Consider the following 14,834-nt stretch of genomic DNA (forward strand, 5'->3'; position numbering starts at 1 on the left):
CTGGTGCAGGACCTACTGACCCAGGTGCGGGCCGGCCCTGAGTCCCAGGAGCTGCAGGGCATTCGCCAGGCACTAAGCCGGGCCCGGGCCATGCTGAGTACAGAGCTGGGCCCTGAGAAGCTGCTGCCGCCTGAGAGGCTGGGTGAGGCCCCAGCTGGGCCTGTGTTGACCTGGCCCCTGTCTCCATAACTCCAGCTCTTCCCATCCGACCCTCTCATCTTCTCCAGGGCTCCAGCCTGTGTCTCTGATTCCATTCTGCTTTACAAACCCGCCTTGTCTCACCACTATTCGAGTGAATTCCGTCCCCGGCCTCTCCCTGCACTCTCCCGTCCCACCCAGGTTCCTCCTGCCGCGTGCGTCTCCTCCCCTTCTGCTTCTTCTCCCTTCTCTCCTGGACTATGCCTTAAGCCCTGCCCTTCTTCTCCTGACGCCTGCCTCCCTTCTCTGGCAGATCATGTTCTGGAAAAGTCGCTGCATCGCTCTGTGCTCAAGCCTCTCCGGCCCATCCTGGTAGCCCGCCTGCAGCGCCGGCTGTCCGCAGACGGCTCCCTGAGCCGCCTGGCTGAGGGCCTCCGCCTGGCCCGGACCCAGGGCCCTGGAGCCTTCGGGTCCCGCCTGAGCCTGCCCTCTCCGGCAGAGATGGAGCAGGTGCGCCAGAAATTTCTGCAACTGCTCCGCGCCTACTCCCCCAGCGCCCAGATCAAGCGGCTCCTGCAGGCCTGCAAGCTGCTCTACACAACCCTGAGGACCCATGAGGGTATGTCCCCTCCCACCTCCCACTGTCCTGTCCGAGCCAGAGGCAGGCCCTTCAGAGAGAGAACCCTAGGACCCTGGAACGGCATAGCAGGGGAGAATGACCCAACCCTTCCATCTCACAGATGGTGAAACTGAAGCCCAGAGAATGGAGCATCCTCCGTGCAGCCCCTCCATGTGGTTGCTAAGGCCCAGCAGGCAGAGAGGAGGGGTCACTCTCTAAGGCAGGGATTGCCCTTTGACCCTGGACTACAGGGAAGCCTAAGCTTTCTCCCCCCACCACGTCCCCATAGGAGAGGGTGCAGGTGCCGATGAGTTCCTGCCACTACTGAGTCTTGTCTTGGCCCAGTGCGACCTTCCCGAGCTGCTGCTGGCGGCTGAGTACATGTCAGAGTTGCTGGAGCCTACCCTGCTCACTGGAGAGGGTGAGGAAACCCCCAACTCCCTGTCTGGGGGGCCCTGAGTAAGCTGGAACGGGGAGAGGGAGCAGGTCACCCCGTGCCCAGCCAGAGCTGTGTTCTTCCCCCGTGTGTCCCAGGCGGCTACTACCTGACCAGCCTCTCGGCCAGCCTGGCCCTACTGAGCGGCCTGGACCAGGCCCACGTGCTCCCCCTGAGTCCCTCCCAGGAGCTACAGCGCTCCCTCAGCCTCTGGGAGCAGCGCCGCCTGCCCGCCACTCACAGCTTGCAGGTAACAGCCCCTCCCTGGCTTCCACCCAAACTAGCCAGGCCCAGAGGGGCACTGGCACCCTCAAGTGCAGTCCCCTCCTCTTCCGAGCGAGACCCAGCAAGGGCTAGCCCTGTGTCACCCTGCAAGAGAAGTAGCATCCTACCCAAATATGAAAGCCGGTCCTTCTGTGCTGAGACTCCAGGGGCAGCCTCCCTAGATCTTCACAGAAACTCTGAAGCAGGACCATTGACTATGCCCATTTTACAGATGGGGAAACTGGTCGGGAAAAGATTCAGGTGGCAGACTCAGGCCCCAACTCCTGGCCTTCTGCCCCCAGCCAAGGCTCTGCCTCCCTTGCCCTACCCATCCGGGGTTCGTCCTGGGTGTCCTCAGAGTCAGACATTATCCCTACCCTTTGCCTTCCTAGCCTTGGCTCTGTAGCCAGATCCTGGATTCCAATCCTGGATCTACCTTTCTTTTTTTCTTTTTTTTTTTTCTTTTGTTAGGTTCTGTCACCCAGGCTGCAGTGCAGTGGCATGATCACAGCTCACCACAGCTTCAAACTCCTGAGCTCTGGTGATCCTTCTGCCTCAGCCTCCCGAGTAGCTGGGACTGCAGGCGCACGCCCAACTAATGTTTTTATTTTTTTTGTAGAGATGAGTTCTCGCTATGTTCCCCAGGCTGGTCTGAAACTCTTGGGATCAAGCAGTCCTCCCACCTCTGCCTCCCAAAGTGCTGGGATTACAGGTGTGAGCCACTGCGCCTGGCCTCTACCACTTCTTGATTATGGAGATTGGGCAAGTTCTTAACCTCTTTGTGCCTCAGTTTTGTCATCTGTAAAATGAGGAAATAGTACCCACCTCCTGGGGTTGATGTGAGGATTGAGTGAGTTAATGCAGGATGGGTGCTTGGAGCACAAAGTATGTTCTATTTGAGGTTCACCTGGGCTTGTGAGATTCCCATGGGCTGTCTTTGTGCCTCCTCCCTGGCCCACGAGCCCACCCTCTGAAGCACACAGACCTTCTGCTCGTTTGCTCTGCCACTGGGTTTCCACCACCCCACCCTGTCCCTGCCCTGGCCCCCTAGCGCTGGAGCCAGATGCATGCTGGGCAGGGCTGAGAACTTGGTTTTAATTCTGCTCCACAGAACCTCCTTCGAGTAGCCTATCAGGACCCCAGCAGTGGCTGTACCTCCAAGACCCTGGCCGTGCCCCCAGGTGCCTCAATCGCCACCCTGAACCAGCTCTGTGCCACCAAGTTCCGAGTGACCCAGCCCGACACCTTCGGCCTCTTCCTGTACAAGGAGCAGGGCTACCACCGCCTGCCCCCCGGAGCCCCGGCCCACAGACTGCCTACCACCGGCTACCTCGTCTACCGCCGAGCAGAGTGGCCTGAGACCCAGGGGGCTGCCACAGAGGAGAAGGGCAGTGGGCAGCCAGAGGCGGGGAGCAGAGAGAAGCAGGGGGGCTCGGGAGATGGAGCCACTGGGAGCCAAGCCAGCCCCAGCGACAACGGGGGAGAGTCTGAGGCAACGGCTGATGGGGACACAGGGCAGGCCAGGGCAGGCACTGCTCCGTTAGGGGAGCGGGAGGCTGGGGGCAGCCAGAGAGCAGATGAATAACTGGAAGTAGCAGGAAGGGAGATTTACTAGAAAGGCATTCAGAGCCAGCAACCCCACTAGCCTCTGGCCTCCTTGGCTACCCCCAACCCTGGCCCTTTCTCGTGTCTGCCACCACCTCTTTCTGAGACTTATCTCTGGGGGAGCCGGGGGAATGGCCACATCTAAGGAGCTGGAGTAAGATGGAGGGGGTTCGGGGGACCCCCAGCTCTGTGGAGGCTAGGCAGGCTGCAACGATGAGTGTGCCCAACTGTGGACAAATCTAATAGATTCCTAACCTCTGACATTGATGGGGGCAGTGGTCCCAGCTCCCCACCAAGGACACCGAGGCAGGGCTGTATACCCTCAAGGCTGGGGCTTCCACGCTCTGAAAGGCTGCAGCCACTCCTGAGGGTCAGGAGCATTCAGGGAAGCAGCAATGACAGCCTGCCCCAGACCCTGGAGAACCCACATCTGCAAGCCTAAGTGTGCTCATCTGTAAAGTGGGGGCACCATCCTGCCCTGCCTGTCTCCCAGAAGTGTTCCAGGGCTCAACATGGATGATTTTGCTACAAGCAGAGCTCAGACTAGGGGCAAAGGGAAGGTAGGAGGTGGGATGGGAGCTCTCACCTGCTGACGCACGGTCTGTCAGTTCTGGGAAGGTTATTCCCCTGGAGATCAAGCCCTGGGAAGAAAGCACCCGTGTTCTCTCCCCAAGACCAGAAGCCCTCCCAAGAGCTCCAGCATCCCGGGGCAGTTGCTCAGGGGAGATAATGCCCACCCGCAAACAGAGAAACTTTGAGAATAGAGAAGGGGTCTGGGAAACCATTTTCTCTGCACTAATCTCTTGGCCCTCACAAAAGCTTCGGGGAGCAGGGCATGGCTTGTTAGGGCCACTAAGGTTCAGGAAAGTGATGCCCAGGACGTCAGACAGTAAGTCACCAGGTGTTCCCCCACCCAAACCAGGGCGTCAGATTCCAACGACACCCTTTATTCCACCGACAATCCCTCATGGCCAGGGCAACCCCAAAGGGGAGCCCGGAGCTGCGGCGAATCTCAGCAAAGGACAATGCCCAGCACCAACCACGAGGGGGCGTGCGCGGCCCAGGAAGCTGCGGAGAGGGGCGCCGCTGAGGGACAAGGGCCACAGCAGCATGGGGGTTCACTGCCTTGCACTCCTATAGCCATCGGACCACCTGGTGACAGCACAGGACCTGGGGCTGCTGGCCCTCAGGTCCCCTGATGGAGGAGGAGCCCAGTCAGTCTCAGAAGCTCTCCCCTCGGGCACTGAGCACAAAGGGACATCAACCCAAGTGTGAAATGTGACACCTGGGAGTAAAAATCGTGGACTTTCAGATGGATGTCCAGACACAGCCCAGGTGCCTAACGAGGCCACCGACAGCTTTTCCCTCGCCGTTGCCTCGCTCCCCCTGGCTCCTCGCCGGTAGGAAGCGTCCCCTTGGCAATTTTGTGTGTCCTTCCTGCCTGTCTTACCCCCCACCCCAGTGCCTTGTACAGTACAATGCTGAGCCGAGCACTCCACAGGCGCTCAATAAATGTTGTCCACCGACTGGAGTTTAATAACTAGGAGCGAGGGGCAGCAAGGCGGGAACCTGGGGAGGTAGGGAGGGCTGGTTCAGGATATATCCAAGCTCAGTCCCAGAGGAAGGACCTGGAATGTTTGTTTAGAGAACCTCAGGGGTCAGAAGTAGAGCTGGCCTCATGGGAATCGGGCTCTGGGCTTCTTCCTCTGGGCCTCCATAAGCCCTTCCCTGCCTTGGTGTGGAGTCCTGATTCCTGGCTCTGGGACTCAGCTCACTGGAACACTGCAGGCCCTGCCAGCCGCCTGGGTCTTCCGGTTTATCTTCTCAAGAGATGCGGATGGGTCAGGGGTCCAGGCTAAATACAGCAGCACGGACAAGGGTCATGATGTAGGGCGGGGCCTCCAGGCAGGGCAGGCGGGTGGTTGGCCAGTGTAAGAGCAGTCTATTATCCTCATTTTACAGGCTTGCTCGGGATAAGTGGCTCAGACGCCAACCAGATTCTGCAATCCTCCAAAACAGAAGGACTCATTTAAGTGTCCACTCAGGGGGAATCTATCAAATGTTCGTTATAAACCAAGCACTAAGCACCACAGCCCCAGCCGAAGGGAAACAACCTCTTGCCATGCTCGGGGTGCGATCTGGACAGTAACAGCGCCCACTGTGTTCCAGGGAAACAGCACCACCCTTCCCCCATCCTTGCCACCACCTTGGTCCTTATGGAAGAGAAAGCCAAAGCCCCAGGAGGTGACGTGCCTTGTCCAGCGTCGTCCACTGCTTGCACAAGGACTGAGCGGCCAAGCCCGCTTCCCTCTCTTGGAAATGTTGCCCTTATCACTCCTAAAGTCACCGAGTTCAGCCTGCGAGTTTATTTATTGTCTGTCTTCCTCACTGGGATGCCAAAGCCAGCTCGGCCTCGTTCCCAGCTGAATCTCGAGGGCCTAGAACAATGCCTGGGCCAGAATTGGCACTTCACAAATACACGTGGAATGAGTGAATCGTGAAGACCCAGCCTCCCCAGGCCATCGGCGGGCGGCGCATTCTTCACCGCGGACACCAGGGGGCGAGCACGCCTCATGCCCAGCCAGGTCCCCTCTGCTAAGGCCACCCAGAAGACCCAGGGGACACAGTGTCCCTGCGCCCTGCCTGGTGCTAGGAGGAAAACAGCTCCACAGTGAGGCGCTGGGACTGTCCCGCGAACAGGGGGACGAAGGAGTGGCCGCCTAGTCCCGGTTCTACCCGTGAGACTGGCCCAGGAGCCTATGGCATGGCCTGAGATGGGTAGGGTGTCAGGCGGTCACTGAGACTCACACCACTACCCTGACCCTCCTTCAACACAGAGCCTCTAACACTCTGTCATGGCCTCGTGACCCACGTTCACACTCTCAGTGTAACACACAGTAACTCTCTGACCCACATTCCCACCCAGTCATGTGCATGACACCCAGGCACCCCCAGTGTTAAAAGGCACACCCTGACACCATTGACCATTCACACCCTGCAGGATGGTACACGGGGACACACAGGCGCCCCTCCTTCCAGCCACACCCTGACACAGACCAACCACCCACTCAGACATCCCTAGATCTGCAAACTCAGAAATATTTCCTTAACACTCTCCCTCTTGGATTCAGGATGAGACTCCCTGACACACACGGTGGCAGACTGACACAGGGACCCCATGACACACTAGAACTACCCGCGGACATGCCCAAATTCCCCACTCAGACACAATAGTATACACTATCCCAAGATACAGTAGTGGTTTTCCCTTCCCACTCTCCAAGCACTGGAAATGCAAACACACACACACACACACACGCACGCACACACACACACACACACACACACACACACATCTCTTTTATACTTTTGAGCACACAGAAGAGGCCCAAGCCCCTCTTCTGACTCACTCCCAACCCTGGCCTATCCCACCACCACTCACCCACCCCAGCCAGCTCTGGACCCTGGTGGGAACCGTGGGTTGCTGAGAAGACCCCCATGAGGGGCGTGGTGACCCTACTGGCCAGGCAGGAGGCAGAGGCAGGCAGCACTGGGCGGGGAGGCCTGAGCTCATCAGATTCCAGCCTGAATGATTCACGGGAAGAGCCCGGGAGGATCGGGGAGGGGACACTGGCCCAGAGACTGGGGCTTTGGGGACCTGGGTGGGCTTTGGACCAGAGGGTTCTGGTCCAAAGCAAGCCTGGAGTCTGGGGTGAGGGGCTTCTGAGGGGGATGGCCCAGCCTAGAAGGGTGCCTTCTGGGTGCGGCTCCTGGGAGGGGCTTAGGACACAGCTGAGCCGCAGCATGAGACAGTTGGCCCTTCCCGCCCACCCCGCCCAGGACCTGGGCCCCTGACCCGGCATCTTCCAGGTCCCAGCAGCTGAGTGTCTTTAGCAGGGGTCAGGCCAAGGGTGGGGGGCAGGAGTGGAGTGACCCTCATGGCCCATCTCGGCCCCTCAGGCCCTCAGGCAGGCAGCCGGAGGAATCTCCAGAGGCCCCAGAGGGCTGGGCCCGTCTGGCTGGGTCGGGGCTGACAGGGTTACAGACCCGCACGGCCCTGCCAGGCGAGGCCCCTGCCAGAGCAGAGAACGCTTGGCTGTCCCAGTGCCAGGGATGTTTTCTTGCTGAGATCGAGCCCTCTGCTCCTGCCACCCCCAGACACCCCTGCCTCCCAGGCCAGGCTAATGCTCAGAGGAGGTGGGGGTTATGGGCGCCCAGACCCAGCTGCAGGGTGACAGGAAGAAAGGATGGGGCTGGGGGCAGGGCGGGGGCACAGGAAACGCCTTTCTTGGAACTGTGCACCAAAATAGTCCACTCTGTCCCTACTCTGGGTCTTAGTGTCCCACGGGGAGGTGTGTCACCAAGGAGACCCTCAGCAGGGAGGGGCCTGAGCTGACCTTAGTCTGGCTTTTGCTCCCAACCCCCTCTCACCCCCTCCACCCCCACTGCGGCCTCTGCTCCACTTTGAAGTCCTAACATAAATATCATGTCTGCTTGGGTTCCCCTTCCCGGCCTGGTCACAGCCCCCAGACCTGGCTCCCGCCCCAGCCAGCCCCAGGGGGTGGGGTGTCAGGAGAGAGGAGGAAGGCCTGGACCACCCAGGGAAGGTGATGAGCCAGAGACCCTGAGACAGAGACAGGGAGATACCAGAGATGGAGAGGGAGACAGGAGAGGCAGAGAACGGAGAGACAGACCCAGAAGCCAACAGAGGGATAATCCCAGGGGCAGGAGTAGAGACAGAGAGAGACCTCAGAGAAAGAGAAGAGAAGCAGAGAGAAAGAGACCCCACAGAGGGAGACAGAGTGAGACACAAGAAATCCCTGAGGACAGTGGGGGCAGAGAGAAGAGAGCACTGGACAAGAAGAGAAGGGGAAAGTAAGAACCTTCCAGAAATGGGGTGAGGAGAGGCCAGAATGGGGGGAGCAGGAGGAAGGATGTAGTGTAAAGACAAACATCCCTGGCCACAGTGAGATCAGCCATCTCGTCTGCCGAGACCCGATAGGGGCCTGGGACATGGGACTTTGGGTAAGACTATCCCCGAGAAAGGCTGCTTGTACCCTGAGGAGGTGACCGGGGTCCTTGTGGCTCTGACACGTGCCCCAAGACTCCTTTCTTGTGGGCAGATGTGGCCAGATGTTCGGGTCAGGCATCTGCCAGGGGAGGGAACTTGGGTCCCAGCTGGGCCTAGGTTGAGCAATCCAGGGGGCAGCCATATGCTTCTCCCTCACAGCTGTGGGCACAGGTGCGGACTTGTGGGGACACACGCCATTCACAGTGATGCACACATGGTCGTGCACCCACGAACACATACCTGGCCTCTCTCCGTGGCTGAGACATCACCCTACCCTCAACCCCCACCAGCTGCAGGATCCTTTACCCTCAGGGACCAAGCCTAGTCAGGACGACACCACTTCTTCCCACGCCCGTCTTCAAGTCTATCTCTCCCATCCGTCCAGTCCCCGGCACCGCCACCTCCCTTTCCCGCAAGACTGTCCCATCCAGAAGCACACAGGGTGCGGCACCCGACGCGACACGTGGGGCCGGGGAGGAGGCTGCAATCGCTCCCTTCCCTCCCCCACTCCTGCCTGGGCTGGGACCCCCCCCTGCTCCAGCTCTCACCCAAGACCAGTCGACTCCCGCCCACCCGTCAGCCCTTCCTCCTGACAGCCCGAAGGCTGGGGTGGTTTGAGAAGAATTTAGACATGGAGGGAGGTGGGGGGATGGGAACAGAAGAAAAAGGAGGAAGGGAGGTGATTTGTACACAAAGCAATGTGCTGGCTCAGCGGCCTGGCGTGCCAAGGCTGTCCAGGACGCCTGCCCGGGGGGCGCCCCCCAATCACACTCGACCCTCCCACCCTGGCTGTTCCACTGGGCCCTCTCTGGGCCGGCCCCTCTGCAGACTGCCCTCACCCTCACCCCTGCACGCTGCATCCAAAACCACCATCTGCCTCTCGCTCTTCCCAGGAGCTGCAAGACAGGGCACTTTCTAGAGGAGTGGGCTTCTGTGCTCATGTTCCTCTTAAGGTGAGCTCTCCCCATTCGGCCATGACCAGAGCAGGGAGCTCCAGCCAGCCCCAGCCACCTGACCGCCAGTGTGAGCTGAGCCTGGAGTCCTGAGCTCGGACGGTACACCGTCACCACCCCCAGCTAGAAAGAACACATGGGCCTCAGGGCCCAATAGAGAACACAGGCTGTGTGATATCTCACCGGACCCCCGAGGGTTGAGCCAAAGATGCCCTGCCTTCCTGGGCTGTGCTCTTTCAGAGTTGCAAAGCTCCATTCTGAGCACACTGTCCATCATGGTGGCTGCTAACTGTGAATCAGGGTCTCCACTTCTGCCTGTCTCCCTGTGTGCAGCCATGCATCTCAACATCTCACCCACACACCCCCCCTCTACCCATCCATCCGTGCATTCATCCATCCACCTACTTATGTCTACATCCTTCCGTCCAACCTCCTGTCCACCCACCCATCCATCCACCCATCCATCCACTTACCCATCATCTATTCACGCATTCATCCATCCGCCCATCCATGCATCTATCCATCCATGACCTGCTCATCATCTATTCTTGCATGCATGCATTGATCTATCCACCCATGTATCCATCCACCCATATATCCACCACCCATCCTCTAAGCATTTATTGCATCAATTAGCACCTTCTCTATGACTAGCAGGAAGAGTAAGACCCATCCTCCCATCTAACCATCCTTTCAACCATCCATGCATCCATCCATGCATGCATGCATCCATCCATCTACCCATCCGTCTGTTCATGCATGCATGGATTCATCCATCCACCCATCCATCCACCTACCCATCATCTATTCACGCATTCATCCATCCACCCATTCATGCATCTATCCATCCATGACCCACTCATCCATTCTTGCATGTGTGTATTGATCTATCCACCCATGCATCCATCCATCCATATATCCACCACCCATCCTCTAAGCATTTATTGCATCAATTAGCATCTTCTCTATGACCAGCAGGAAGAGTAAGACCCAACCAATCCCTCTCCAGCTCCTCACACACAAATCCCCCATGCACTTCCCATGCTGCCTAAGGCAGAAAGTTCTTAGGCCACCTTAACCCTGCCTCACCCAACCTGGAGGGTGCTGGAGAGTGCTAGGTAGCCTCTCAGACTGGGCACCCAAGTCTCATTCTCAATCCACCAAACTCTTAGCTTTGTTGAGGCCAGAGGTGCCCCTCCTCCCCTCCTGATCCCCTGTGCTGATTCAGGCTGCCCGCCACTTGTGAGTAGACCCGGCTAGAACATCTGGAATTTGGCCTTTGACCCTCCTCCTCCAGCTTCACTCGCCTGCCCCCCAACCCTTCACCCCCACTGAATCTTGGGTCCTGACCTCTGATCTGACCCACCCACTTGCCAGACGGCTTGCAGCCGTTCCCTTTAGACGTCCCAGCACTGGCCATTGCCTGAATCATGACTGGGCTCGCCACACCCTTGGATGGGGCTCAGGACCGCCCCTAAGGAGCCTCCAGAGGTTGCCTTCCCCAGTCCGGCCCGCCCTGCTGCCCGGTTCTCCAGCCAGCTCCCTCCCCTTTCCCAGACTATTGCAACAGCCTCCTGAGTGGTCCCTGGCCTCCGTTCCCCTCCGCCCACCACACACAAGCCATGAAGATCTCTCATCATGCCTCACTTCCCCATGGCCTCCACCATGGAGGCTCAGCCTTTCAGAAGCAACTTCCACACCTTCCCAGCCAGGCCTCTACTATCTCTGATATTCTCTCCCCACTCCTTCTCACTGTCCCTGTTGATGTCTCTCACTCCAGGCCCGGCAGAGAACTTTGTATTGTCCAAAAGTATCGTAAGCTCTCCCACCTCATTGTATTTGTCTAGGCTGTGCTATCTTCCTGGTATGCCTTCTTCCTATTTTTTTTTTTTGAGTTGGAGTCTCACTCTGTCACCCAGGCTGGAGTGCAGTGGCACGCTCACAGCTACCACAGCCTCGACCTGCTGGACTCAGGCGATCCTTCCACTTCAGCCTTCCAAGTAGCTGGAACTACCTGCACACGCTACCATGCCCGGCTTATTCTTTGATTTATTGTAGAGACAAGGTCTCATGAAGTTGCCCAGGCTGGTCTCGAATCCTCAGGTTCAGGCAATCCTCTTGCCTTGTTATGATCGAATAAGCAAGAAGAAGTTACGCCAGCAAATTGAGTTTAATTAATTATGAATTTATTAAACGCCCGGGTCAAGAGCAGGCAAATGCCAGAAAAACTCTTGGCAAATTGGTGCAGTTTGTGACAAGCTTTTATAGGTAGAATTTGCAGCAGTGGCTACGTAGTAACTTAGTGACCATAGCAACTATTAACAAACAACTTGGCCACCAAAATGGGAACTTTTGATTGTTAGGGAGCTTTGATTAATTTCATGTCCTAGGTATAGCCAGTGCCCAGAAAATTCCTGGAGTTCTGCCATTAAGATATAGTTTAAGGTAGTTACATAGAGATAGGGAAGAAGAATCATTATACAATGAAGTTCCTTGTTTAGGTCACTAACAATATAAGAACAAACTATGAAAATGTCAAAGCGTAACACTTGATTTCAGTTAACAAAGCATACAATTACACGGAAGCTATGGCAAAGGAGTTCTGTAACGGTCAGCAGGCAACGGTCAGCATAACCTGCCCCAAAGGAGACAAAGCTAGGGGTCTGTGGTCATGGGAATGTGACTTTAATTACACGTAGGCATTGATTCTTAGGTCAGACAGGTAAATAAGATGAAAGTTTTAAACAAAATGGAGTAAGCTGGTTAATATGATTACTTTGCTAACAATTTGATTTTATTAACTGATTTAGCTTATTTCAGCCTCGGCCTCCCAAAGTGCTGGGATGACAGGCTGAGCCCCACACCCAGCCTTTTAAAATTTTTTTTTCTTTGTTTGAGTCACAGTCTCACTCTATCGCCCAGGCTGGAGTGCATTGGCACAATCACAGCTCACCTCAGCCTTGATTTCCTGGGCTTAGGTGATCCTTCCTCCTCTGTCTCCTGAGTAGCTGGGACTACAGGTGCACACCACCATTCCCAGCTAATTTTTTCTTTTTTTTTTTTTTGGTAATGATGAAGTCACGCTATGTTGCCCAGGCTGGTCTCGAACTCCTGGCCTCAAGCAATCCTACCACCTTGGCCTCTCAAAGTGCTGGGACTACAGGCTGAGCCACCTTTTAGTGACATTTTTGATAGTTCCAGCTGTAGGGATGCTACTGGCATCTAGGTAGGAGCTATGGATACTGCTACATGATACCTTACAATGCATGACACAGCCCCTACGACAAATTACCATCCAACCCTGGACATCAATAATGCCAAGGTCGAGAAACCCTGGCTAGGGGGATTCATACCAAGCAAATCCATAAGTAAGTATATACCATGACTGTGCTAAGTGCAGAGGGGGTAATTAGCAAGATCCGGGGTAGGAAGCCCCAGGGGATGGTGGGGAATTGGGGCATGGTCAAGGACTCTGATACTGGAGGCAGAAAGACTCGAGAAGAAACAGTGCATCTGGTGGAAGAGCATTCCTGGCAGGGGGAACAGCCAAGGCAAAGGCCCTAAGGTAGAATGTCTGGAGAGTTTAAGGAACAGCAGTGAGGCCAGTGTCTGGAACAGAGGGAGTGAGGGGGAGGGCTGGGATGAGGGGCTTGGCGGCAGATCACACAGACCTGGAAGCTATGGCAAGGCCTTTGGACTTTCCTCTGAGCATGATGGGGGCCTCAGAAAATTTCAAGCAGAGGAGTGAGCAGATCTGACTTGGGGTTTAAAAGGATCCCTCTGGCAGGATGGAGAGGCAAGAGAGAGACCCGGGGAAAGGCTGTTGGGGGAATCTAGACCAGAGAGGCTTGTGGCATGGGCCCGGGGTGGGTGGGGAGGAGGATGGTGAGGGGCGTTCAGACTCTGGATCTGTTTGGAAAGTGAGGCCGACAGGATTAGATGAGAGACTGGACATGGGGTGTGGGAGAAAAAATCGAGGATGATCTCAAGGCTGGGGCCGGAGCCAGTGGAAGGATGAACTGCCCCATATTGACTTTCCTCTCCTGAGAAGAGGATCGTCTGTGTGCTCTCAGGCGTGGCCCTTGTAAGAAGGGACTTCCGGACACACAGCAAGCACTCCGGATGCCCTGGTCCTCAGGGGTGCTGGCTGGGTCTGCGGGGTCAGTCCAGGCACGGTGAGTGGTTAACAACACACACCCTGTCCCGCCGCCACCCGGATTGCTAGGAAGACTAAGAAGCATTTGCCTGAGGTTCCACAGCTGACAAAGCACACCCACAAACACGGTGTTATGATGCAGTGAGATAAAGGGCCTGGACTCATCACCCCCATGTTGGAGATAAGAAAAATGGGTCCAGTCGGGTGTGGTGGCTCACGCCGTAATCCTAGCACTTTGAGAGGTGGAGGCAAGAAGATAGCCCAGGGGTTCAAGACCAGGCTGGGCAACTTGGCGAGATCTCATCTCTACAATAAATAAAAAAATTAGCTGGGCATGGCAGCCTGTCCCCGTATTTCCAGTTACTTGGAAGGCTGAGACAGAAGGATCGCTGGAGCTCAACAGGTCGAGGCTGCCTTGGCCTTGAGCATGCCACTGCACTCCAGCCTGACAGAGTGAGACTCCAATCAAAAAAAAAAAAAAAAAAAAAGAAGACCCACTTCCCTGCAGTCCCAAAGTAGATTGGTGGCAGAGTGGAAAGCTGAAACAGGACAGTACACTGAGGGGCGGAAGCCCTCCTCCACCTCTCCACCCTGGGCTCAAATTTCTGCTGAGAGTACAGGGGGTGTGCATGGGGTAATTCACCAACCGGCTCCTGGGGAACCATCCTGGGTGATGGGCTCAGCACACATGCCTCCAAAGGCCTCCAGGAAGGGAAGGAAGAGGACCCTGGCCAGGCCCACGCAGCAGGCCCTGGGGACAGGGAGGGCTCCACACACGTGACGCCTGTGTCACATACACGTGTGTCACTGTGTGCCCCATGCCCATACAAGGCCTTGCACCAGTCCCATCACAGCCAGCCTCACGGATCCCGAGTTCAGCCCAGCCCCCACCCAGCCCCCTAACCCACGCACCCTGCCTTCCTGCGGCAGGAGCCCAGAGAGGCATTTCCTGTTTGGGGGCTGCCTCCGCCCCCTGCAAGCCCAGGTTCCCAGGGCCCCAGGCTGAGCTGGGGTGAAGGGAGGTCGGCCCCCTGACCCCCTCATTTCCCCACCCCCAACACTGTCTCAGCTGGAGCCAGAAAGCTTGGGAGTAGGGGGGAGGTTGAGGCAGGAACTTGGTACCCAAATGAGAGGCCCCTGGGTGAGCAAGGTGGTTTCTATCCAGGGCCTGAGTCCGGAAGTGAGGGACTTCTTATGTTAGGCCATGCAGATGACACACGTCAGAACATGTGCACGTGTGGGAAGGGGGTTGCAGGCCTGTGTGGGTCTACATGAGGTGGAAAGACAAACAGGGTGTCCAAGAGCACGCCCTTGCACAGGGTGGGGGACGCGAGCACACATATGTGTGATGGAAGGGACCGGGATGAGAGCATGCTTCCTCATGTGTGGCACGCAGTAGGGCTGGGAAAGTGTTCACGGGTGTGACAGGCTTGGTGTGTCCCAATCTGGGTCTCTGGGAGTCTCTGGGAAGCAACTTCATTCCACCGCTGTGAGCCCCAGTCTATGCTGGAGTTTTCCGAGGGAGGGTCCGGGCCTCTGCAGGCAGGCGTTTCCCACCCCTTGCCTCCCAGCCCAGTGGGGCCTGGGGCGGC

At 57.0% G+C, this 14,834-nt stretch overlaps 2 protein-coding genes across 2 annotated transcripts in view; both read left to right on the top strand.

The window, feature by feature from the left end:
- Positions 1-3,042, top strand: part of RIN1 (Ras and Rab interactor 1) — a 4,864-nt gene extending 1,822 nt beyond the window's left edge. The window contains 5 exon segments of the mRNA XM_021714821.1: positions 1-142; positions 452-757; positions 1,047-1,178; positions 1,292-1,443; positions 2,569-3,042. The exon segment at positions 1-142 is cut by the window's left edge and continues 135 nt beyond it. Coding sequence (XP_021570496.1) covers positions 1-142; positions 452-757; positions 1,047-1,178; positions 1,292-1,443; positions 2,569-3,042 — 1,206 coding nt within the window.
- A 987-nt stretch (positions 3,043-4,029) lies between these two features.
- The window catches only part of CD248 (CD248 molecule), a 13,760-nt gene continuing 2,955 nt past the window's right edge, over positions 4,030-14,834 (top strand). Inside the window, exons 1-2 of the mRNA XM_021714819.1 lie at positions 4,030-4,113; positions 4,203-4,331. Of these exons, the coding sequence (XP_021570494.1) occupies positions 4,030-4,113; positions 4,203-4,331 (213 nt within the window). The remainder of the gene's footprint in view (positions 4,114-4,202; positions 4,332-14,834) is intronic.

The sequence above is a fragment of the Carlito syrichta genome, unplaced genomic scaffold (genome assembly GCF_000164805.1).
Source record: "Carlito syrichta isolate Samal-C Ts95f unplaced genomic scaffold, Tarsius_syrichta-2.0.1 Scaffold305797, whole genome shotgun sequence".
Lineage (NCBI taxonomy): Eukaryota > Metazoa > Chordata > Mammalia > Primates > Tarsiidae > Carlito > Carlito syrichta.